This window comes from Oryx dammah, unplaced genomic scaffold (genome assembly GCF_014754425.2).
Source record: "Oryx dammah isolate SB20612 unplaced genomic scaffold, SCBI_Odam_1.1 HiC_scaffold_20, whole genome shotgun sequence".
Lineage (NCBI taxonomy): Eukaryota > Metazoa > Chordata > Mammalia > Artiodactyla > Bovidae > Oryx > Oryx dammah.
The window spans coordinates 15174541-15201178 of record NW_024070204.1 but is presented as its reverse complement, the minus strand read 5'-3'; the positions used below and the strand labels follow the sequence as shown (position 1 = coordinate 15201178).

General features: G+C 47.0%; 1 protein-coding gene across 1 annotated transcript in view; it reads left to right on the top strand.

The window, feature by feature from the left end:
• Nucleotides 1-1416: 1416 nt before the first annotated feature.
• Nucleotides 1417-26638, top strand: part of RETREG1 (reticulophagy regulator 1) — a 155820-nt gene continuing 130598 nt past the window's right edge. Inside the window, exon 1 of the mRNA XM_040262477.1 lies at nucleotides 1417-1724. Within this exon, the coding sequence (XP_040118411.1) occupies nucleotides 1417-1724 (308 nt within the window). The remainder of the gene's footprint in view (nucleotides 1725-26638) is intronic.

Below are 26638 nucleotides of genomic sequence, written 5' to 3'. Positions count from 1 at the left end.
ATCACGGCAGTGATCACAATTGTCACTGGCCCTTCCTTGGACTGTGAGCTTCCTGTGGGTGGAAGCCATACCCACAGAGCTGAGCAAGGGGTTGGGTACATAGTAGGTGCTCAGTAAACCTCTAAGTAAATTAGGCTTACACCCTTTTTAGGTATAACATACACACAGGAAAGTGCGTACATTTGCAATGTACATGAGTGAATTTCTTCATATGTGTACACTGAGGTATAAACATATATAATAACCCCCAGATGAACACTCTAGAACATTCTCCAGAGGCTCCCTGGAAACAACAGGCTTTAAATAGCTCTGAGAATGAGCTCTATCCATCCTGTGAAAGAAGTTAGTTGCCGGTAGTAAACTCCAAGAGGATGTAAGATGCTCTGATTCATCAAGGTAGCATGCTCTGCAAAGGGAAGGAACATTTTATTCTAGAGGAAAGTGACAATGGGGATGAAGGAAGAGAACATTTAGAAAATGCAAATAGAGAAAAGTGAACATAAACGTTTACCTTTCATCCCAGCCCCCGCCCCTCCAATCACCCAGAAGCACCAGGGCCAGTGAGGCCAGGTCTGAGAGATCTCAGAACTCCTGGTCACCCCGTCACAGCACCTGACCCCTGTGTCCTGATGACTGCTGTGACCACAGTGACTGTGGCCAAACCTGTGTAACACACCCAAGCGGTCCTGCGTCTCAGCTCCCCGCTCACCTGTGCCCTCCATAGACCAGCGTGCATTTTTGGAGCCAGATGACTTTGTCCACAAGTCGGAGAGAGGAAGCCCCCTGCCACAATGCGGTGGCCTGGCAGAACCAGAGGGCCACGTGCTTCCGAATGGACCCAAAATGTTTCGCCCCCCCACCCCCCTCCTCCCGGGCCCTTTTCTTTCTCAATCCAGCCTTTAAATCATCACGTTGTTCTTAAGAGTCCTGAAGATTTCGGCTATGAAGGTGCAATCTGCCCCTGCAAGGGCACTCGGTGGGGATGCGGGACGGGGAACTAGGGGCTGAAACACGCTGCCAGGCTCAGGGGCGCCCCATTATGCTGCAGGATGGGCGATCGGAGGCCCTGGCCGGAGAAAGTGAGGACGGCCAATTGCTTCCGCCGGTGGCCCGGAGACTCCCTTTCAGATAAGCGGGCGGACGGAGGCTGGGAAGGGAAAAGGGGATCACGTTCCGGCGGCCCCGCTTGAGGGCCCCGGCTCGCCCGGGGACGCCGCCCGGCCCCGCCCAGCCCCGCGCCAACCCGGCCGCACCCACTTCCCCCGGGAGGCGCCCCGCCGCGGCCGACGCTGACGTCACAAGGCACCCAGCCGCCGGCGCCCCGCGGTGCGCGCCCCGCGCGGGGACCCGCCGCCCTCTCCGCGCGACACCGAGGCGCGCGCGCGCCCGAGCCCGTCCCCGCCCGCGCCGCCGAAGATGGCGAGCCCGGCGCCCCCGGAGCCCGCCGAGCAGGGATCCCCGGCTCCCGCCGCCGCCCCGCAGGCGCCGCAGCCGCCGCCCCGGGCTCCCCCCGAGGAGCCGGAGGGGGCCGCGCCCCCAGAGGAAGGGGCGGCGGCGGGCGCGGGCCGGCAGGTGGAGGAGGCCGCGGGCGGGGTGGCCGCCGCGGTGACCTGGCTGCTGGGGGAGCCGGCGCTGTGGCTGGGCAGCCGCGCCGAGGAGCTCCTGAGCTGGAAGAGGCCGCTGCACAGCCTGGTCGCCTTCGTCGGGGCCAACCTGGTGTTCTGGTGAGAGCTCGGGATGGGTGGGGCGGGGGGCCAGGGGTAGAGGGTGCGGGCAGGTGACCTTGGGGCGCCCGGGAGCGGCCGGAGGGCGCGCCCGGGGCCCGATATGGGGGGGTGGGGGGCGGTGCACGGCGGACCCTGCGGAGGAAGGTGTCCGCCGTGGCCCACTTTCGCGGCCACCCTTCCCCGCACAGGTCGACACACACTCCCAACTTTCCTCCAGACGCACCTCCCCCTGTAAGCAGCTGTCATCCTCCGTGTGGGTAGCCCAGCCTCGCGGACGAGACGATGGGCTGACCCCGCACGCACCTGGACCGGCAGGTGTGCCCCCGAGCGCACTGGACCTTTGGCTTTCTGAAACTCGCAGGTCGTGACCTGCTCGCCCAAAGCCCGCCGGACCACACGCACTTGAACCTGTGTCCGTTCTTGCCCCCAGAGAGGGCATATCTGGACCAGCTTGGGCACACGCTCAAGACTGAGCCATCGCCATCAGCCAGCTGAGACGGGCACCGAGTGATTTGTTTTTCTATCCCACCTGGAGGCTTGGGTGTACTGTCTCTACTCCCCGAGAAGAAAACAGGAGGCAGACAGGTGGATTATGGACATCACCCCGCCCCCAGGTGTGCATAGTGTAAAAAACAGTCTTATTTTTAGCTGAAGAATAAAGAGACTACCCAAGACTGTTCTTTGAAAACTCCCTGATCAACAGGTTTGTCTCTTCCAAAAGCGCCCTTCGCCCTAAAGACGGGGAAACGTCTGGCTCCTTCACGGAAGCCCCTGTCTGGTCATCTACTACCAGTCTAAGGCGGTGGAGAAAAAGCTGCTTTGTTTGTACCTGTGTTCTCATGACAAGCATGACCGACACTGTGCAGAATAAGCAGAGCTTCAGTGACCCATACCTTGTCACAGGACATTGATTTCTTAACCTTAATAAAGTTAGGAAATAAATAAACGAACAAAACATACCCAACCTGCCACTTCCTCAGTCAGCTCGTTTAACCATAATGTTTTTCTGTAGATCTGTGCCAGACTGATCTGGTCTTGAAACAAACTGTTTCTTCATCGAGCCCCTGAGTGTGAATTAGCCTTACTTTGGGTCTCTTAGCTATCATTGTTTCTAGAGCTTATTTTGTATTTCTCTAACCTGTTATGAAGTTATAGTGAACACTCAAAATCAGGAAGATATATGTATGATGCTAAATTGGGCAACAATAGTCATAGGGCTGTATCTCTCTCATTTTACCAATGAGGAACATGTTTTTAAAATTCTTAATTTTCAACTTTATTTATTAAAAAAAAATAGCTAATAGCCTCAGAGTTCACAAGTTTAAGGTACAAAAAGTTAAACCGTCTGTAAATGTCTTTCCCAGGCCTCTCTCTGGCTACCCACTTGCCTACCAGAAGCAACCAGTGTTACCAGTTTCCTGTGTATCTTTCCAGATAGTGCATATTTCAACAAATACAAAATATTCTCTGCAAATTGTGGACTACTGTCTGGGCTATTTTTCTTCTTAGGGCACTTTGGCGATCACTTTCTTGTGATCAGCTGAATCCCACTGTATGGATGTCTCAGATTAACCTGTCTCCTACTGACAGAATAAGATTATTTCCAAACTTTTGCTATGACAGCATTAAAGGGTCTGAACATGCATTATTTTGCATGTAAACAAGTATTGCTGTAGGAGGAAGTCCCAGAAGTGGAATTGTTGGGTCAGAGGGGGTTCGCCCTTGTAGTTTTGATGGCTGTCATTGTATTATTATACTTCCTTGGAGTGTTACCAATTTATGCTGCTAGCAACAATGCATGTGACTGCCTATTTCTTTTTATACCCTTGCCAACAGCATTTTATCAAACATTTTGATTGGTAAATCTGATAGGTAAAAAAGGCTATCCAGTATGGTTTTATGGTTTTGCATTTCTCTGAGCTTAAGCATCAGAGAAGGCAATGGCACCCCACTCCAGTACTCTTGCCTGGAATCCCATGGGTGGAGGAGCCTGGTAAGCTGCAGTCCATGGGATCATGAAGAGTTGGACACGACTGAGCGACTTCATTTTCACTTTTCACTTTCATGCATTGGAGAAGGAAATGGCAACCCACTCCAGTGTTCTTGCCTGGAGAATCCCAGGGATGGGGGAGCCTGGTGGGCTGCCGTCTATAGGGTCACACAGAGTCAGACACAATTGAAGTGACTTAGCAGCAGCAGAGCTTTAGTATTTTTTATTATGTTCAGGAACCATTATAATTATCTTTTCTATGCATTATCTGTTTACAGAAAACTTTTATCCATATTTTTAATTGAGTCATTAGGCTTTTCCTACTGAGTTGTTAAAACTCTTTTTATATTAATAACTTTAGCCTAATTTCTGTAACATGAGTTGCAAACATTTTTTCCTATGATGTATTTTTAATGTCTATTGAAAATAATGATTTTTGCATTAAATAATTGAAAGGCATATTTAATTTTATTTGGGAATGATGTCTTCCATCCATATATTTTTTAATAAGTATGATAGCAAGGCAAACAATGGCCATAGGTTTTCTGTTTATCTGTTTTATTTCTCCTTTTTGGAGAATTTACAATCCTATGGGTATATTTTCATGGACAGAAAAATGACTGTCCTGCTTTTTAAATTTGAAGCACTTGTTAATTGGAATTTCTGACCCATTTATTAATTTCATTAAAATGTTGTAGTTTTCCCCATTGTTGCTCCTAGGTTGAAATATTCTTTCAAGGACTTTGTCTTCTCTAGATAGTGTACCTCTTATCAAGCTATCTTAAATTATGTGGCACTGACATTCTGTGTCCCAAGAACTCTAAAACTCTGTATTTTTATGCTCACTAATGTTTTATTTATAATAGTGAAAATCGAATAAAACTTAAATGACAAAACATAAGAGTGGTTTCATAAACTGAAGTACTATGTCTAAAGAGTAGATCATGTAGTTGGCAAAGTATAATTAAGTATATGGCATAACATAAAGCTCTGTGTTTTTTTTTTATAAAAAATCAGTGTTAGAAGCATGAAGAACCCAAATTTGTGTGAAGCAATCATGATGATTTCACTTTGACTGATGTTATTTTTGTGAAAATTAACTTTTTAAATACATATTTTTGACTGTTTAGTACCTGGTACCAGCAGTAGCTCTCAGGATTTTGAGTTTGAGTTCAAAAGATCTAACATTTATTATCTGCCTGTTTTTTGCAAGATTTTAGTGCTGTGTATTGGAAGGACAACGCTGAGACGGGCATGACGGTATGGGTATAACTCAAGGCTGAATGGCATGAGTGTGGTTGAAGAGTCAGAGAAGGAATCATTCATTTTGATACAGCTTTTTGTTGGGCAGGTGGCATCCTGGATAGATGAGACTGTGGCGTCTTCTTAAGGAGACCCCATGCTTGAATCAGATTTTGACGGACAGGAATGATTTGAGTAGATCTAGTGCATGGCGGACAACCCTCCAGACCTAAGGAATTGTACTTAATGTTTCCAACAATATATTCAACTGATGCAGTGCCACATGAGGTAGTGGAGAAAAGTAGGGGAGATGAGACTGGCTAGGTGTTTTGGAGACCCATCTGGGGGCAGTGGTTGCCTCAAGAATCTGTTTTTTCTATAGCAATAGTGAGTGAAAGTGAAGTCACTCAGTCATGTCCGACTCTTTGTGACCCCATGGAGTGTAGCCTACCAGGCTCCTCCTTCCATGGGATTTGCCAGGCATGAGTACCGGAGTGGGTTGCCATTTTCTTCTCCAGCGGATCTTTCCGACCCAGGGATCAAACCCAGGTCTCCCGCATTGTAGGCAGACGCCAATGGAGACCCCAAAATGACTTGTGTAAGTGCCCCGGAATATTTTAGTGGGCAGGTAAATTGTGATTTATTCATTTATTCTTATCAAAAATTCTTTCCATGGAGCAATAAAAATAAACTAGAGCTATAGGCAACAGCGTAGATAAATTTTACAAATGCAATTTGGGGAAGAAAAGCACCTTTAATAACATGTACAGAATGATTCAGTTTTTTGAAAGTTTTAAGATGTCCAAACCTGAACAGTATTGATTAGGGATATATAGATAAAAGACGTTCTTATCTGTAAAATCAAGAGTAGAGGGAGAAGGTTTGATCACAGAAGTCACATGAAAGTTTCTGGAGTGTAGGCAGTGTTCTGTTTTTTTTACTTCGGTGGTGGTAGTTACCTGATGTTCAAGTTATAATTATTTTAAAACTGTGGTTATGTGTGCACATTCTTATCTTTGATGTATTTTTGAAAAATACTAAATTCCTAAATAATGCTTTAAACAATTGTTATTTACTCAGAGCTCAGAGGAGTTTAGTACAATGCAGACCATATAGTTCCTGTCTCAAGAAGCAGGGTTTCCATAACCTGAAATAGATTGGGCAACAGTCCAGTAGTCATAGGGTTGGGTCTCTCTCACTTTACCAATGAGGGACATGTTTATAAATTCTTTTTCTTATCTTAAATTTTATGGATTTAAAAATGGCTAATACTGCCTCATAGTTCAGAAGTTTAAAAGTATGAAATTAGATGTCTTTCTCACGCCTGTCCTTGACTGCCTGTTTCCTCCCATAGGCAACCAGTGACACCAGTTTTAAGTACACCATCAAATAGAATGAACCCAGTGAAACAGAAAATGCCCCATTTGCTTTTGTTTTTAAAGAAATAACTTCTTGCAGTATACTGTCAATAAAAATACACACATTCTAAGGGAACAGCCAAGTGTAAACACCTGTGGAATCAAAATGGCAATCAAGATCTAGAACATTTCATCTCTTTTAAAGGTTACTTTGAGTTCCTTTCCCATCCACACCCACCCCAGGGATTGATCTGTTTTCTCTCACTGTAGATTAGATTTGTCTTCCCTAAAGTTTCTTGTAAATGATACCTTATAATATGATGTCTTTTGCGCCTGGCTTTGCTTACCCAGTGTAAAGCTTTGAGATTCAAACATTATTGTGTTTATCAGCGGCTTCTCATTTTTGCTGACTAGTCTGCCTCTTCGGAGAAGGCAATGGTACCCCACTCCAGTACTTGCCTGGAAAATCCCATGGACGGAGGAGCCCAGCAGGCCGCAGTCCATGGGGTCCCTAAGAGTCAGACACGACTGAGCGACTTCACTTTCACTTTTCACTTTCATGCATCGGAGAAAGAAGTGGCAACCCACTCCAGTGTTCTTGCCTTGAGAATCCCAGGGATGGCGGAGCCTGGTGAGCTGCCGTCTGTGGGGTCACACAGAGTTGGACATGACTGAAGCGACTTAGCAGCAGCAGCAGCAGCAGCAGTCTGCCTCTTCCAGGACTTTCTGGAGGGCTCAGTGGTGAAGAATCCACCTGCCAGTGTAGGAGGCACAGAAGTCTCGGGTTTGATCTCTGAGTTGGAAAGAGCCCCTGGAGGAGGAAAGGGCAACCCATTCCAGTATTCCTGCCTGAAAAGTCCCATGGACAGAGGAGCCTGGCGGGCTCCAGTCCAGGGGGTCGCACAGAGTCGGACAGGACTGAATGAGCGTAGCACAGCACTGCTGCTTCAGGGATATACCACAATTTGTTTATCCATTTGCCAGCTGATATTCTTTTGGGTTATTTTCACGGTTGGCTGTTATGAGTGAAGCTACTGAAAAAATTCAGGCTCAAATCTTTGCATGAAATGTCTGGGTTTGGTGAAAGGAGTGATAAGCTCTCACTGTGCTTTGTATGGCCATATGGTGATTGCCTTGGATAGCAAGGGCTGGAGGAGCAGGTCCCTCCTGTGCTCCATGATGGTCATGATACTGAAATTGAGTCCTTCGCGATGCCACCCAGAAAGCTGCTCTGATGTGATTTGGTCTTGAACACGCAGCTGGAGACCATGCATGCGGAGAAGTCTATGCCGGGCCTTTTTCCTCAGAGCATCTATCACACTCACATGGTAACAATACCTTCCACTTACACAGTTAGTTCAACTGCAAGAAAGCGATTAGCCTGAGGTGATGATGCAAGGGTCTGCCTGGCAGGAGACCTTGAGTCCTCTGACTTTTGCCATTTCTCAGACTGGGCACCCGTGCAGTCTGGAATGCCCAGGACCCACTGGGAGTCCTTGGAGGCCCGTCCTCTAGAGTTGATTTGGAAGACTGCAGAATCCAACTCTCACTTGATGTCAAGAGCCCCCTCTATGCCATTACTGATGGGTTGGGCCAGCTGATGTCAGAGTAGTGCCCCTCAAAGAGCCAGTAGCCACCAGCATCATCATGACCGTCTCCAGGGTGCTTGTAGAGATGCAGATCGTGGGTTCCACCCCATTCCTTGAACCAGAATCCCTGGAGGTGGGGCCAGAACATCTGAGTTTTCTCCAGCTCCCCAGGGGACTCAAGTTTAAGAATCACTGCATTTGAGCACTCTCTGGGATCATGAACTCTTCTCCATAAGGCAGCACTTCCACTGTCGGACAACTCTTGACCAGCAACTATTTTTCTAATACTGAGTCAAACTCACCTCTTTGTTACCTCTCCAGCTGCCCAAGATCCGGGCTCCCTCCCCACGACAGTCCTTTATCTGTTTCAAGATTTGTTCTGTTCTCCATTTCTGCTGAGTCTCTTTTCCCCAGGGGAGAAATCCTGGGCTCCTTCGACTCACCAGGCTCTTCTGAACATGCTTCAGTTTATCCACATTCCTCCTCAAAAGCAGCATTCTGAGATGATCTGAGCAGTGTGAATATTCCCCCATCCTCCTGGACAGCATCCTTCTGTTCACATGGCCTGAAATATAAATTCTTTGTTCTACTTGATAGTAACTTGACAGCCGCTACTATAAATGATTGCGGCTCTCCTCAAACCATGCCTGTATATATAACTGTAGAAGCAGGTAGAGTTTGTCAAACTACAAATATTAAAATGATTAAAGACGCTCACAGTTAGCTCCTCATTAAGTCTTACAACAACCAGGGAAGCAGATATTGTTCCCTTTTTACACAAGAGGAAACAGACTGATAGAAGTTAATTGAATGATTAAAGATGACTTTGTACTGTTCCATAGGAAATTTGCAGTGATGGAAACAGTCTACATTTGTTCTGTCTTGTAGGGTAGCAAATAGCCTGCTGTGGTTATTGAATTTATAGTGTGTGGCTAGTATGACTCAGGAACTGTATTTTAAATTTTCTTGAATTTAAACTTTAATTTAAATAGCCACATGTGGTTAGTGGCTACCATAGTCAATAGCACAATCCTAACCTGGCTCCTGGGCCTAGCTCATGAAGCCATGTACTTTCTTCTTCTCTTCTTCTTTTTTTTTTTTTTTTGTTTTCATTCTATCACTCTAAAGTATAATAGAAGACAGATATGGGAACAAACTGCAGGAGGCATGGCAACCCGCTCCAGTATTCTTACCTGGAGAATCCTCATGGACAGAGAAGCCGGGAGGGCTACAGTCCAGGGGGTCGCAAAGAGCTGGACACAACTGAGCGACTAAGCACAGCACAGCATACATGGGAGCCAAAAATTAAGGCTTACATTTTACAGGTATTACAGAATTTCACTTAATGTTTTCAGCATAGGTGAAAATAATTTTATTGGGAGAGGATTGTTTCTACATTGAGAGGCATCTTTTTAAGCCTATTAGCAAATCTGGTTCACATCCTCCACCTTATCTCAGCTCCATCTGGGCCTGAGGAGCCATGGAAGAGTGTCTGCTTCAGGCCTACATGGCGCTGGGCCCAGGGGGTATACCAGAAGTCCTCGGTCTGCACTCAGCGCTGAGAGCTTGCTCTCTGCTTTTAGAGATATAGCTGGTTCAGTGAATTGGTTGAAACAATGTATCACACTTCTAAATTGCATGCCACAGGCTCTCTGGGGCTTTACAGTTTAGGAATAGTGACTATCAGAAAGGTTTGGCATAGTTGATAAAAGCTTTGTATGATTTACTGTATGTATGGCCTAGCTTCCCTGGTGGCTTATAGGTTAAAATCCTCCTGCCAATGCAAGAGACATGGTTTCAAACCCTGAGCGGGAAGATCCCCTGGAGAAGGAAATGGCAACCCATTAAAGTATTCTTGCCTGGGAAATCCTGTGGACAGAGGAGCCAGGCGGAGTATAGTCCATGGGGTCGCAAAAGATTCAGACAAGACTTGGTGACTAAATAACTGCAACAAAATAGGCCTAGAAGAGAAGATGTAACTGTAAAAGTAAGGTTAACAGTGAGGGTTTTCTGTGTGGGACAGACCCAGGAATAAATGGGGGACAAGCGCTGGGTATTGTCAGTCTAGGGAGACTCACCTGCCTCAGGCTGAGGATATATATCTGAGAAATTCTTATTCTCAGATACCTGAAACCATCGTGGGGTCTGAAATGCTATAGATATACTCACAAAGGTTTAGTGAACTGGGGTGGACTAGAGGATATTTTGGAGAAGGAAATGGCACCCCACTCCAGTACTCTTGTCTGGAAAATCCCATGGACGGGGGAGCCTGGTAGGCTATAGTCCATGGGGTCGCGAAGAGTTGGGCATGACTGAGCGACTTCACTTTCACTTTTCACTTTCATGCATCGGAGAAGGAAATGACAACCCTCTCCCGTGTTCTTGCCTGGAGAATCCCAGGGACGGGGGAGCCTGGTGGGCTGCCGTCTATGGGGTCGTGCAGAGTCGGACACGACTGAAGCGACTTAGCAGCAGCAGCCGCAGAGGATATTCCCCTATACTATGCTTGTATATATGTAACTATATAGGCAGGTATAGTTTGTCAAACTACAACTATTAAAATGATTAAAGATGCTCATGGTTAGCCTGGATAGGGAGAGGATGGTTTAAGGAAGGTCTTGCAAAATAGAGAATCTTCAGGTCATTGAAAATAGTGGGCAGTTTTTATTTTCAGCAAATGTTTCTTGAGTGGTGGCCACATGTGCTTATTATTAGACCCGGGGTACCTTTCATGAGTTTCTCTGTAAGGCTTTTCTCTAGATCTTGGTCTTTGAAGACCAGGAGCTGCTGGTGGGAGGTCCTAAGAAAGAGGGCTGTTTTTAACCAGATTAGTGTTTATTCTAGAAACCCATCAGGTTTTCTTCTCTAGTGTAATAACCACAAAGCTCATCTTTAGTGATTTCTCACAGTTTTATGGTTATGCTTATTTGGGTAATAACTTTGTCTCAGCAGCTTCTTGCTACTCTTTCTCTTCTTGTCCTGCTGTGCGTGAATGTTTTTAAGCTGCCTGATTGATCCAAACGAGTACAGATAAATGTGTTGTATCATTATCCCTAGCTGCTGGGAATATAGTGATGACTAAGACACATTCTGAACCCTGGTGAGAAGTGCAGATTAGTAAGCAAGTAATTCTAAGGTTATGCTGTGAGCTCTAAATTATCACACATGGGCCAAGAGGAGCCAATAGGATTTCCTTAGGCAGCAAATGAGGATATGGAGGCTGGGGAGAAGACAGGATGATCAATATATAAAAGTGGAAGAGAACTAATATGTACTGAGTAGTTATTATATACTGGGTGCTCAGTTAATTCAGGGATGCCTGAACAATGTCTACACACTGCTTATAAATGCTTATATTCATTTATACATACTGTGCTCAGTTGCTCAGTCATGTCCAACTCTTTGTGACCCCATGGACTGTGGCCCACCAGGCTTGTCTGTCCATGGGGATTCTCCAGGTGAGGATATTGGAGTGGGTTGCCGTGCCATCCTCCAGGGGATCTTCCCAACCCAGGGATTGAACCCAAGTCTCCCGGACTGCAGGCAGATTCTTTACCATCTGAGCTACAATGGAAGTCCAATAGGAGAAGCCGGATGTTGGGTGCTGGGCAAAAACTAAAGTAGGGACAAAGGACAGGTAGGGACAAGGAGATGCTACCTTCCTGGAGGACGGTCAGTGCTGGCCTCTCAGAGGAGCGACCATGAGCTGATGTCCAAAGAGCAAGTTAGGGAAGAATCCAAGCAGCTACCTCTGTGGTGGAATGCTCTTGACACAAGGAACGGGATGTGCAGAGGCCCTGGGGTGAGTGAGCTTGGGGTGTTTGCAGAACAGCATGGAGTCCAGTGTGACGGGTTGGGTGAGCAAGGGAGAGACACTGTTAGTTCTAGCTCAGAGCTTCATGCAGCGAGTGGACCAGATTCTGCTTGCTGGCTTTCCATCGCCCCTCCTTGGATGAATTAGGAGAGGGAAAACCCAGAGCCAGAGGTGGGTCAGGACCCCTTTGGAGGAGCATGTGGTGGTGAGGAGAGGCAGTGGGGTGGTGGAGACTCTGGAAGTAACATCGAGGGGGCTGAGGGATTTCTTAGGTGGGAGGAGGAGGGGGGAGTGACTCAGCCTCTCAGGGTAAGTGAGGAGTAGCTGGTATTAACTGTTCTGAGGGTCTCTGGGGTTCAGCAGGTTGGGGTCACGGGGGAGGAGGGTGTTTTCCTGATTGGGTGGGGGGGTGCTGTGCCCATGGGCCATCCACTGAAGTTACCCAAGTCAGTCCCCGCGAGGTTGATATATGGGAGATGCCTAGGGACAGGTTAGATTGAAGGACAGATTTGGGTGTGTTGGGATGCAGGTTTGGGGTGGTGACATTTCCCAGGACCACCTTCTGGGTCAAATGAGAAGAGAGCCCAGGAGGATGGAGAAAACCGACAGCAGGAAGGTGGTTTCAAAGGAGCATCTTTGGCAGGGGGGTCAAAGCATGGGGTCCCCGAGGGGCCAGGTCAGCTCGCAGCCGGGTCTGCTAGGATTCCAACCAGCAAGTGCCCTTTCCCGGCCAGCATGAGAGCCTGGTTCCTCGTCACCCCAGACAGGGGGACCCTCCCTTCCTCCCCGCGCCTCCCTGCCTCCTCCGGCCCCAGGATCACGGCTCAGCCTCTGTGGAGATTCCCTGCCCCGGTCCGCCTGGTCCCCTCTTTGTCTAGGTCCTCCAACCAGCTGCAGCCTAGGCCAGCATTGAGTCCAGGCAGCATGGGAAATCTGCTCTCTTCCCTGCGCCTGCCCTTCAGGCCCATCAAGATCTCTGATTTTGAATGTCAGTGGTGGGGTTTTAGCTGTTTCCATGTTCACTCCTTCCGTAGAGTTCTCATCACCTCCCCATGCCGTTCTCCACCCCCAGCTGCTTCCCAGATGCTCGGTGGGTCCTGTGAAGGGCGTGGGCCCTTGTGAGGTTGGAGGAAGGGAGAAGGAAGGGTGGAGATCGGGGGGGACAGGGACAGCAGGGGCTCTGGGGGAGCCCACGGGGGCTGGACTTAAAGGACACCTCCTCCTCTGACTCCTGAGGAACAGGGGGAAAGCTGGGCGCACCAGGTGGGCAGGTGGCCGGGGTCCCCTGCCAGTGGTGGCTAATTTCTCTTTGAAGGAAGAGGATGAGCTCCTGAGGTTGAGGAGGCTTAGGGAGGAGGAGACTGACTGTTGATTTCATGGGGAAGGGTAACAGGAAACCAGAAACTATTGGGTGGGGCGTTGAGGGGAAGCTCGGTTACATTTTCTTGGCTTTCTGTGTGTTTGTTGGGCTGTTTCTTCAGTGAATGCATTTTTATCAGGGTTGTGTATTTTCATCTTTGTCCTCATAGACCAGTGATTTTTCAAGGGCACGTTTCATAGAACAGCACCAAATTTAGTGCTGTGGTCACCTCTGTGCTCTATGAGCTTAACAGGAAATATTTTAGGGGAAGTTTCCCATTTCCTGAAGAAGCGAGATCGCCTGTGTCTGGGGTTTGCACATGTCACTACACGCATGCTGTCAGAAGTGTACAACGCAGGTATTTTCAAAGATTCTTTGTTCTCTGCTGATTTCAGTTCATTGTTCTCTGCCGATTTCAGTTCACTGGGGCAGTAAGTGTTTTTGTCTCGGGCATGAAGGCAGCACTCCCGAAAGGGAAACAGGTGGATCGAGGTGTGACCGCCTCTCACTCCAGGTAGCATCTTCTTCTTGTTTAGTTGCTAAGTCATGTCCAACTCTTTGTGACCCCATGGACTGTAGCCCTCCAGGCTCCTCTGTCCATGGGGATTCTCCAGGTGAGAATACTGGAAAGGGTTGCCATGCCCTCCTCCAGGGGCTTACCTCTTCCCACTCCAAGTCCTGTTTCCCAGGGAAACTATTGTTAATATTTTGCTTTTAGCTCTGTTAGGCTTTTCTAGATAATGTGCTTAAAATGCCATTTCTTTTTCCTCCCCTGCATTTATTTTACATTTACATGAGTAAAATTTGGGGGGTATAATTGAGCTTAGTTGCTCAGTCGTGTCCAACTCTTTGCGACCCAGTGGAATGTAGCCCGCCAGGCTCCTCTGTCCATGGGATTTCCCAGGCAAGAATACTGGAGTGGGTTTCCAGTTCCTTCTCCAGGGGATCTTCCCCACCCAGTGATCGAACCCGTGTCTCTGGCACCTCCCGCACTTTACCACTGTGCCCCCAGGGAAGCCCCATCACCACGCACAGTTACAAAATTTTTTACAATGCCATTTCTGGATGTAGCAATCCGTTGACGACCTCCCTCTACTAAAATGAGGTCAGTGTTTCGGGTTCTGTCTCAACATCAGCGTGGTTCATACACGAGCTGGAGGAGGATGCCACGTTCATGGTCCCTTTCTGGTACAACTATTTTGCCCTTGCTTCTAGCATTTTTTTCTGTTAGGTCTTTGTAACTCTCCAGCATTTCTAGAAAACTCCTTCTGTTAAAGATCAAGCCTATCAGGCCCACACTTTAGTTTCTCTGTCTCTTTCCCAGGGAGCCCCCTCTCTTGGAGTCCTCACCCCCCACACTGTCCCCTGGGCCTCCGAGCCCCCAGGATATCTGCATCATCACCTCACCCTCACCTCCAGGGTGAGAGCCTCTGCTACTGGCCTGCTGCTGAGAGCAGGGTCGGGACAGTCAGCTGAAATGGGGGAGCCTCTGTTTCTTCTCCTTGAGGTTATTCCTGATGGTTTAAGGTTTCCTTGTGTTCGCGCTTTGCCTCTGTCTCTTTTCTCTGTTGCTGAACTCTTTCTTGGTGGACCCTTCGTCCTGAGAAAGCACACCCTCTACCCTGGAGAGAGGACAGAGGAAACAGCACATTTTGAGAACTTGTGTGCAGAAATGTCTGTATCTCACCCATCCAGCAGGCTGCTGATTTGGCTTGGCATGGAATTCGGAGCTTGGAGTCATCTTCCTTTAGAATTTTGAAGCACCACCCTCTCTCACTCACATCTAGGGGTGCATTTCACAGAGGATACCTTTCCAGTGCCCCATCTTGGTGGATCGTCTGTAGTTGGTCCACCCAATGGTTTATCATTTCTGGTACTGGGGTAAGGAGTTGGCCTGAGTGCTGTTACTATAGCTTGTGCTTTAGATCTTTGGGGCAAGCTCATTCCTCTTTGCCTGACTTACTTCTGGGACCTAAAGCCCGCTTGCCTTGTGAAGGCTGCATCTGACTTCAGTGGTCTATTCTCGAGGTGGATGGAGTTGAACACGGGCTTCTGTGTACCTGCCAGGGTTGCTCATGCAGAAATGAGCCTGAGTAACACCTGTTGCCCCACCCCATGCCCACTCTGCTGGTCCCACAAGCTTGGCTGAGTCGTGCCTCCAGGGCGTCAGGCCTGGTACCTGACCTGGCTTTGTGGAAACTTACCATCCTAGGATAGGTGGGCCTAACTGAACTACTATGCAGAGTACATCATGAGAAGCGCTGGGCTGGAAGAAGCACAAGCTGGAAGCAAGATTGCTGGGAGAAATATCAATAACCTCAGATATGCAGATGACACCACCCTTATGGCAGAAAGTGAAGAGGAACTAAAGAGCTTCTTGATGAAAATGAAAGAGGAGAGTGAAAAAGTTGGCTTAAAGCTCAACATTCAGAAAACGAAGATCATGGCATCTGGTCCCATCACTTCATGGGAAACAAATGGGGAAACAGTGGAAACAGTGTCAGACTTCATTTCTTTGGGCTCCAGAATCACTGCAGATGGTGACTGCAGCCATGAAATTAAAAGACACTTACTCCTTGGAAAGAAAGTTATGACCAACCTAGACAGCATATTAAAAAGCAGAGACATTACTTTGCTAACAAAGGTCCGTCTAGTCAAGGCTATTTTTTTTCCAGTAGTCATGTATGGATGTGAGAGTTGGACTGTGAAGAAAGCTGAGCACTGAAAAATTGATGCTTTTGAAATGTGGTGTTGGAGAAGACTCTTTTGAGAGTCCCTTGGACTGCAGGGAGATCCAACCAGTCCATTCTAAAGGAGATCAGTCCTTCATTGGAAGGAATGACGCTAAAGCTGAAACTCCAGTACTTTGGCTACCTCATGTGAAGAGTTGACTCATTGGAAAAGACTTTGATGCTGGGAGGGATTGGGGGCAGGAGGAGAAGGGGACGACAGAGGATGAGATGGCTGGATGGTATCACCGACTGGATGGACGTGAGTCTGAGTGAACTCCAGGAGTTGGTGATGGACAGGGAGGCCTGGCGTGATGCAATTCATGGGGTTGCAAAGAGTCAGACACGACTGAGTGACTGAACTGAACTGAACTGAACTGAACTAAAAGGCTGGGAGAATTCATACCTTGACCTCGTTAGCACAGCGCTCAAAACAGGTGGTTCTATAGTATGACCAACTCAATGGACATGAATCTGAGCAAATTCTGGGAAATGGTGAAGGACAGGGGAACCTGATGTGCTGCAGTCCATTGGATCACAAGGAATCAGACACAACTTGGTGACTGAACGATGAAAACCACAGAACAAATAGTTTCCTTACTTGTCACAGACCAGGACGCTTGAGTCCAGAGTCACTGCTCCCTTTCTGGGTCTGGCGTGGAGCCGAATGCTACGTAGGTGTCCAATTCTGCTTTGTCTGCTTCCATAAAGCCTCATGGGTGCTTCCATGTGTGTGCTTTGCTGACCTGTGTATCACTGGATGAAATGGACATCTGGAGTTGCAGGTTGCAGCCCAAGAGTCATTGAGTAAATGTACTAAAATCAGCTAAGACCCTGAGCGCCCCAGTTCTCTGACGGTACAGACCTGCTTTTGGTATTTCAAACAACTGGGGAAGAGGCTTACTTCTACAGTCAAGTTGCAGTTGCTCTGACCTAGTAAATGTATTATTTATTTCATTAGTAACTAAAACCTTTCAAAGGCAGGCACCTGTGTGATGAAATAAAAGGTAGGTGATCTTTGCTTCAGTTTAATCACCTCATTTTATAGATGAAGAAACTGAGGCCCGAGGCCTCACAGAGAGCTGGTGACAATGCAAACCCTCCTCCAGTTTTAAAAAATATTTTTTAAAGTTGATATGTTGTATTTTCGGTTTTATTCAGTTCAATACATTTTTCTTTTTCTTCTTCCCACCCCCTTTTTTTTGGCTTCATGGCATGTGGGATCAGACCTGCACCCCCTTCAGTGGAAGCGTGGAGGCTTCACCACTGGACGGCCAGAGGGGAGTCCAACCCAACCCCTTTTGATAACTGCACACTGCCAAGGGTGGAAGCAGTGAGCAAGGAAACTTAGGAAGGTGGAATCCTAAGGTTCCCAGGGCAGAATCGCCCTTCAGATTTTGCAGGCCTGTAGAGAGGCTTTGCTGAGTTGATCCAACCATGTCTTTGGGGGGTCTTGAGCATCTGCAGTAGGTATATTGACCGGTCTCCCCAAGACTTGTCAGGCCCCTCCAGAGCTCCTTGCTGTGAACCTCAGGCATTTCCTCCAGATTTCACCCTCACTTCTTACTTACTGTCCCAGGATCCAGTTCGTAAAAGTCACTTTTGACAAAAGGGGCTTTCTCCTCTCTCGGTAGTCAAGGCTCGCGTTTGACTGCGTCTACTGGAAACAAGAAGTCTGCCGTCCAGGTGATGGAGATCCACCTTCTTTCAAGTGATGAGGTAACTCCATCCTGGGAGACCTTTCTGAGGGGGAATTCGTGTCATTTGAATATGCCTTTATTATTCAAAGGAAATATTTTTATATGTTCTTGAACTACAAACGGATAACATTTGCTCAGATATCATCCAGACCTGTTAAACTTGGCAACGTACTCGGTAACTTTGTTTCCAAACCCAGCTGAAGGACTTTTTTGTTGGTAATAAAGTCTCTTGAAAAGAGCTCTTGACCTCTTCCCCTCCAGCTCTCCTGTAGCTGCTACACATAATAAAAAACAAAAAAATAATTATGCACGCACTCAATATTTTTAAAAAGTTCAAAGTTTCAGGGGAAATAACAGCCAAATAAAAAAATGAGGATTAAAGCTATTCATTCGAGCAGTGAGGTTTAGGGACTGTGGTACACAAGATGGCAGCTGCTACTGATTTGCCCAACCTTGGTCCCGCCAGGGGAATTTCACTGGTAGTCCGGAGGTGGCCTTGTGCTCTCTTGCCTGGGGCTCTGTTGCTCATGAGTTACATAAAATCCAAATCCATCTTTGTCAATGGAGGGAATGGCTCATAAACTGGAGGAAAGAATGGTAATGAAATTCCTTCTGCAGCTGAGTTCCTGTAGTTGAATGAATATGTTTTGGACTATTGACTGTAGCTTGGAAACCTTACTTCATCTAAGTCATCTTTTTAGAATGAATATATATTTTCTTGTCATACCTGATGGATTTAACTTCCAAATACCTTTGGGATAAGTTCAAAACAATAGCTTGCATTGTTACATTGTGTAGGATATCTGAGAGTTATAGCGAAGCACTTTAACCAGTTTATTTTTATAATTTATGAAAAATATGGTACGTATGTGAAACTTCAAAACTTTTTCTTATAAATAACATCCAAATATTTAAAGATATTTAACAATGATGTTTCCCTTTTTGCTCAAGTTCTAAGTTTCTTAGATTTTAAACTATAATCTAGTGGAAATGGAAAATATGATCTTAGGTTGATTTTTTAATTCACTAGCAGGAGCAGACTCTAGTTTTCATTCATCAAAGTGGAAATTGATCAGTTCCATTAAAATTTTCAGTTTTAGTAATATCCTGAGTATTTTAGCTCTTATGTTGTCCGTGGAATCTCTGCTGTGTGTGGATTTGCCTGGCGCAGAACGTGGATGTCTTAAGCCTTAACAGCCCCAATTCATGCCACGCTTGCCGCGTGCCTCTGGCATCCAAAAGCAAGGCTGTTAAGAGAAGACCCATTGTTGGGTATTGTCTTCAGAGTGTCAAAGATGATCTTTGGCTTCTAGTTAGAGCTCCTGGATGTGTGGAAAGAAGCCCTGGCTCATACTGCTTTCACGTAAGCCTGGCTGCTTAGACAGTGTGCCATCATTGGCCAGGGCACCGTCCTCGGGGACCTGACCAATCACATCATTGCAGCAGGGCTTTATTCAGCACCGTGGCAAGTTCAGAGGGCCAGACTGACTTCCCATTAGAGAGATACATATTCACCTAGGCCAGAGTCCCAGGGCCATCATCTTATCAGTTGCTTTTCAAAAGGTCTTCCAAAACTCTGCAGAAATATTTATCTTCCATAGGCAATTACTGTCCCTTCCCCCCTACCTCTCCATTCTGGCAAGCTGTTACTGTTGTGATAGTATGATGGTGTGCTTTAGGGAGTTCATGATTCTCGATAACGTTAATTACATGCATAATTATTTAATTATGTTAATTGACCCATCCATTGAGTAAACACTGAATGAGCCACAATGCCAAGAGGCATTCTTGAGCACCAGTGACCAGCCAGGTGGTGGCCTTGTCCCGAGCTGACATTGGTGAACAGGACAGAGGGGACCCTTCCCTCCTGGAGCTAATGGTTTGGTGTCAGCAAGTGATACACAAGCAAATGACTGTACAGGTAGGACTCAAGATGAGTCATGAAAGGAATAAACGTTTTTCTGGGAAAGCAGAAGGGTGACGAACATGATCACAGTCAGCCAAGGAGACTAGTTCTCTGGGCTCTGTTGCTACTGCGCGTGACCACGGGGCAGTGTTTTGACCGGGTGCCTTTACCAAGCTTTTGAAAATGCCTTTTGCCAGAGAGCTCCTGTCATCCTTGATCAAAATAGCCAATCCCTTTTGAGAAAGCAGTTTTGCTGTTCTGATGTAGCTGACTGCATGGTGGGGGTCATTTTTAAAAGATGTGTTGGGAGGGACTGGTACCTGTACCTGTTTTCTGGAGGGTGGAGAGAGCTACAGTGTGATCCAGCAATCTCACTCCTGGGCATGTATCTGGAGAAAAAATAATTTGAGAAGATAGATGTGCCCCAGTGTTCACTGCAGTTCTGTACACAGTAGCCAGGACATGGACGCCACCTAAAAGTCCATCAACAGAAGAATGGATAAAGCGCTCAGATGTAAAAAAATAAAACATTGCCATTTGCAACAACGTGGATGGACCCAGAGATTCTTATACTGGATGAAATAAGTCAGACAGATATTATGTGATAGTGCTTATATGTGGACTATAAAAAAAGGCTACAGATTAACCATCCCTGGCTTGGGAGGATCCCCTGTAGGAAGGCATGGCAACCCACTCCAGTATTCTTGCCTGGAGAATCCCACGGACAGGGGAGTCTGGTGGGCTACAGTCCATAGGATTGCAAAGAATCGAACAGACTGAAGCGACTTAGCACTCAAGCACGAGCTTATCTATAGAACCAAAACAGAGTTACAGCTTTAGAAAATAAACTTAGGGTGACCGGGGGTTAAGGAAGAAAGGGATAAACTGGAAGATTGGGATTGGCACCTGTGCACTACTGTATATAAAACAGATAACTACTGTGGACCTATCGGGGACCTGCTGTATAGCACAGGGAGCTCAGTTCTCTGTGACGGCCTGTATGGGAGAAGAATCTAAAAAACAGTGGATGTGGGCGTGTGTATAGTGGATTCACTTTGCTCTGCACCCAGAACTTGCACAACATTGTAAATTAATTATTCCCCAATAAAATTTAAAGAAAAGACATGCTGGCAACTGACCGAAGGCATCTTTCTGTTATCTGTGTGTGTGTGTGTGTGTGTGTGCGTACACACGTGTGCTGAGTCGTATCTGACTCTCTGCAGCCCCATTGACTGTAGACCACCATGGCCCCTCTGTCCATGGGATTCTCCAGGCAAGGATACTGGAGTGGGTTGCCATTTCCTCCTCCAGGGGATCTTCCCAACCTGGGAATCAAACCTGCGTCTCCTGCATTGGGAGGGAGGTTCTTTACCCCTGTGCCACCTGGGAAGCAGTTTTACCTCACATTCATTTCTCATCTGATTGAAATGCCTGCTTATGACTGAAATGTGGATCCTGTCCGGTGTCAGGCTCCTTGTGTCTGCTGTTTGCCGTCGCACTGAAGCGTTTTCTCTTATCGTTCATGTTTAATGTCAGGTGTTACAAACACAGGCGGAGTCGCTCATTTGGAGACCTTAGTGGGAATCTGCTGTCTTTGCTCATTATATTTGCTTTTAGTCTGCTTCCAGGCATTGTTTTTCACGGGCGTTGTCTGTATGTTTGGAGAGTTAATTTGGCGCTGGGAATCTCAGGTGGGATTCTCAGGAGGACCTGAGTTTTCCGTTGGAGGTTGGTGAGGGCTGTGCTAGGGGATGGCTTTGTCTCCCTTGTTTAATTAGAGAGAGTTGTACCGCTGCTGTGCAGGTGTGCACAAGAAGGCAGGCCTGTCGGGTGATGCTTACACCTCCTAGCACACCCACGGGAGTTTTGAAACTGCGTGTTTTAGAGCAGGTGGCTTGGTTTCCTCCCATAACACTTCCAACCACCATTTATCTTGTCTTTCTTTTATTGCTCCTTTTGGACAGACAGTCAAAAGCATTAAACCCCAGCATCTCCAGAGATTACCTTTTTTTGGTAACCATTTTTTAAATTGAAATATAGTTAATTTACCGTGTTGTGTTAGTTTCTTGTGTACAGAAAAGTGATTCAGTTATAGACACACACACACACACATCTATCTTCTCTTCGGGTTCTTTTCCTCTATGAAAGTGAAAATGTGACAAGTGTTAGTTGCTCAGTCATGTCAAATCCTTTGTGACCCCATGGAGTGTAGCCCTCCAGGCTCCTCTGTCTGTGGGATTCTCCAGGCAAGAATGCTGAAGTGGGTAGCCATTCCCTTGTCCAGGGGATCTTCCTGACCTGGGGGTTGAACCTGGGTCTCCCACATTGCAGGGGGATCCTTTACAGTCCAAGCCAGCAGGCAGACCCTTTGTAGGTTGTTGTAAGATACTGAGTGTAGTTGCCTGTGCTGTACGTTAGGTCTTTGTTGTTCATTTCATACGTAGTAGTGTTTATATTTAGTCGCAAACCCTGTCTCCCGCCCATCTCTTTTGTAACTGTAAGTTTGTTTTGTCTTCTGTGTCTGTGAATCTATTTTGTTTTGTCACTATGACCTTTTATATCATTTTTGTAAGATTCCACATACAAGGGATAGCATATGATGTTTGTCTTTCTCTGTCTGACTTCACTTTTAACAAGTCAGGGATGCATTGTTGTTCAGGTCGTTATTGCATCTCCCAGGCTTTCAAAGTGAGCTTGACGTGGTTGTCTATGATTTCACTACTTCACTTACCCACTAGCTATATCTTAATTGATGAATTCTTTTCCTATTAAGAAGATGAGGAAATGTTCACTGTTTTAGTTTGCCTTCTACTATTGAGGATGAGAAAGGATTTTGCTAGTGATGAAATATCAAGTTCTTACCCCAAGGAGGTCATCTCAGAACCAAATTTGTGGCTGTCATTTTGCATCTCAACTCTTGGTTTGACTTCTTGTGGGCTAAACTTAACCTGAGTGATTGTCTTGTCTTCATTTTTCCTCTCTCAGTTGCTTTTTGGATTGAGATAGAGTAGAAATAAATGCTCATGGAGGCAGACGAGTGTATGCGTGTGTGTCTGCCTCTCTCACTGTGTGTGTGTGCTTGTGTGAGGCTAAGGAGGAGGGGTGAACTGGAGGTGAACTACCTTCTAGCAAGATGAGCTCGGTTAAAGGACTTAATCTCTCTGAGCTTCAGTTTGCTCGTTTGTCAAAAGCAGTAAGGATTACGGAGCCAGACGCCTCACGTTCTCAGCACCCCAGCCGTAAACTCATTCAGGCTCATGCCCTGGCCTCGTGGCTTTTTTTCAGAATCACAGTTTCCCACTTAAAAATGCTCCATTAAATTGCATGTTACCACTTGTTTGTGCTATATATCAAAAGTTATTCTTTTTTTCATCATAAGACGTGAAAGAAGACATTAAAATATTCTTTTAAATAAAAATAACTTCTTAGGGGCTGGAGGCCTGATTTATAGGTTGCCCTGCACTTCCAGGAGCAGGCTCCACCAATCCAGGGCAGAATAATTTTGTGACAGTAGCGCTCCCTCCCACCGGCAAGTTCCCACATGTTCTCCATCTGGGAGGGTGGGAGAGGCTCTGCTCCGCCTGCTCAGGGATCCTGTAGGTCCCAGGACCAGGGGCTGGAGTTGGGGACCCTGAAGAATTGACATCCATCAAAAAAGATTCGTTCCTGGGGCTTCCTTGGCAGCTCAGTGGGGAGGACTCTGTGCTTCCAGTGCACGGGATGTGGGTTTGATCTGTGATCAGACAATTAAGCTCCCACATGCCGCGAGGCATGGCTGAAAAAGTAAAAATTTAAAAAATTCATTCATATCCGAAATTTACTCTTGGTTTGGAACTCTCCAGAAACACATTTGAGGCCAGGGGTCCGTGAGGCAGCTGCTGGTCCTCTCGCATGCCTTGTGTACTGATGAATAGCATAACCCCTCTTCCTGGCCCCATATATCTGTCTCTGTCTCTCTTTTCTCTTTTGATTGGACCCATAGGAAAGAACCAGAAAGGATTTTCCTACCTGGATGGCAGAGTGCAGGCTTGGGCCTGGACGCAGCCCTGTCAATCAGAATCCAGGCAGACAGTGGCCGTGGGCCCAGAGTGGGCCTTTCTGGTGGCCTGGGTTCTCCCCTCCTGTGCCAGCAACTGGAAGGACATCCACTGGACCTGCACACATGCTTTTGGTTTCTACTCAAGTTTGGAAAACATCTCCCACCCTGTGTTGGTCAGGCAGTCACCCAAGTAGGATTATAGTCTTTAGCTTTGACTGGCCTGGACTTCCCTTGTGGCACAAATGGTAAAGAGTCTGCCTGCAATGCCGGAGACGTGGGTTCAGTCCCTGGGTCAGGAAGATCCTCTGGAGGAGGGCATGGCAACCCAGTCCAGTATCCTTGGCTGGAGAAGAGGGCATGGCAACCCAGTCCAGTATCCTTGTCTGGAGAATCCCCATGGACAGAGGAGCCTGGCAGGGCTGCAGTTCATGGGGTAGCAAAGAGTCAGACATGACTAAGCAAGTAACACTTTCACTTTGACTGGCCTGTCCCCGTGTTGCCTTTTGTGGGGACAGACGCCCACCTGTGTCATCACTGTTGTGCCTCCTGAATGTACCTGTGGAAACTGTGATGACACGATTTCGGGTTGATGTGATGACAAGATGACTGGTTCTGGGTAGTATGTAGTTTTTTGAATGTTTTTGCATCAGATGAAGGTGGGTGATTTTTTTTCCTGGCATAGCTCCTGAATATGGTGTTCCTGATATTAAGGGAGTGTTTGTGGGGGGAAGCTGCTTACTCATATTCTTAGGGGAGCATGTTGGTAAATGGGGTGATCCATGAAGCTTCAGTTCAGTTCAGTTCAGTCACTTAGTCGTGTTCGACTCTTTGCAACTCCATGGACTGCAGCATGCCAGGCTTGCCTGTCTATCACCAACTCCTAGAGCTTACTCAGACTCATGGCCATTGAGTCAGTGATGCCATCCAACCATCTCATCCTCTGTCGCCCCCTTCTCTTCCTGCCTTTGATCTTTCCCAGAATCAGGCTCTTTTCAAATGAGTCAGCTCTTCCCATCAGGTGGCCAAAGTCCTGGACCTTCAGCTTCAGCATCAGTCCTTCCAATGAACACCCAGGACTGATTTCCTTTAGGTTGGACTGGTTGGATCTCCTTGCAGTCCAAGGGACTCTCAAGACTTCTCCAACACCACAGTTCAAAAGTGTCGATTCTTTGGCACTCAGCTTTCTTTATGGTCCAACTCTCAAGTCCATACATGACCACTGGAAAAACCATAGCTTTAACTAGACAGACCTTTGTTGGCAAAGTACTGTCTCTGCTTTTTAATATGCTATCTAGGTTGGTCATAACTTTTCTTCCATGAGGCTTCAGTATACTGATAAAGGACACTTGATCTTGGCCATCCGATAAATGGCCCTCCCAGGATGGCAGAGTTACTAACTCAGTGCTCAGTCTGTTTGATGTTTTCGATATTTGAAACAAATTAAACTGGTGCTTCTCTGTGTTGTATATTTGGCTCTTTAGTGGTTGAGCATGTGATCTTCTGTCCAATCCTAAGGACACCAAACAAGGTGTCAGGTAGGATACTATGGTTTCTCTAGTCTTAAGTCACCTGTCTCTTCTAATTTGCAGTTTCTTATAGTTTGTTCAGCTCTTTCAGCCTTGGCGTCTTTGTTAACTGAGTGTAGCAGCCTGAGAGAATGTCTTCTCCCTAGCCGGGAGGGAAGAGACAGCATGGTCCTCAGCTCTGCAGGGTGGCCCTGGGGCAACTTTAGTCTCATTCACTTTGACACAGTAGACCTTGCCCTGAGCAGTTCAGTCCAGACACTTGGCCCAAGGACTGTAAAAGCCTCAGTCCTAGTTCTGGAACATTATGGGCTCAGACGATGAGGCGAAGGTCTGGGCTGTGTGAATCTTGCTGCTGAGCCTAGGATCTTGACTTGGGGAACGGTCATTCCAGGAGGCCCACTGAGGTGAGACTGTGATCCTGTGTACAGTGTACAAGGATATATGTACAGTGTATTATTATAATACACTAATAATAATACAGCCTAATAATACAGTGTATTATCAGGGTGTGATCAAGATTTGATCACCTGGATAGGGGTTGGCTGGAGCTGGGGAGGCAGAGTCCTGGCCAGGCTTCCCATGAGGAACAAGAAAAGGTCCAGGGTAGGGATGGGCTGGAGAACCAGGCTGACCAACAGGGCAAAACCAAGTGGGGCGGGAGCCACATGGAAATACCAGTACTAGGGTGTCCAGTTCCTTCCATCCCTGGTTTTCAGAGTGAAGAAGCTGGAGGAATAAGATCATTGACAGCTGGAGCATTGCTGTCGGAACTGCAGGGTGTCTGACCCTTGTGGGGCCCTGGACAGGGAGCATTGGAACGGGGTCTGGGAAAGAATGAGCATGAGAGGAGCCCATATGGCAGCTGCTCTTTCAACCCTGCGATCTAGGGACTTCACTGGCGGTCCAGTGGTTAAGATGCCTCACTTCCACCACAGGAGGTGTGGGTTCGATCCCTGGTTGGCGTATGAAGACCCCTGCGTGCCTCACCAGGGCCCCAAATTTTTTTTAAAGAATCCAAGCAAAACAACCACTCCCCTGCTATCTAAAAAATTCTGGTGCTTTATATTGGTTGGTTAAAGTGGGAGGCCAAGGGACTCTGTAGATGGTATGTAAACAGAGCAATGGACTTGAATCAAGAAGATGCAACTCTTTCAGTTACATGCTGCACGTTTCGTGACAAGTTGCTCTAACCTAGTCTGTTTATAAGTGTGTGATTTCCAAATACCTAGCTTCCTGGGTTGTGTAGGAGCATTAAATGAGATGAAGGTGTAGAAAAACTTACGGTTATCAAAGGGGAAAGGAAGTGGGAGGGAGGGATAAATTACGAGTATGGGATTAACAGATACAAACTGCTATGCTCAAGAGAGAGGTGTGTGTGTCTGTGTGTGCTAAGTCGCTTCAGTCATGTCCAACTCTGTGCGACCCTATGGCCTGTAGCCCGCAAGGTTTCTCTATCCATGGGATTCTCCAGGCAAGAATGCTGGAGTAGATTGCTGTGCCCTCCTTCAGGGGATCTTCCTGACCCAGCGAGCTAACCTGTGTCTCTTACATCTCCTGCACTGGCAGGCAGATTCTTTACCACTCGTGCCACGTGGGAAGCCCACACAGAGAGATAAGCAACAAGGATTTACTGTACAACACAGGGAACTATATTCAGT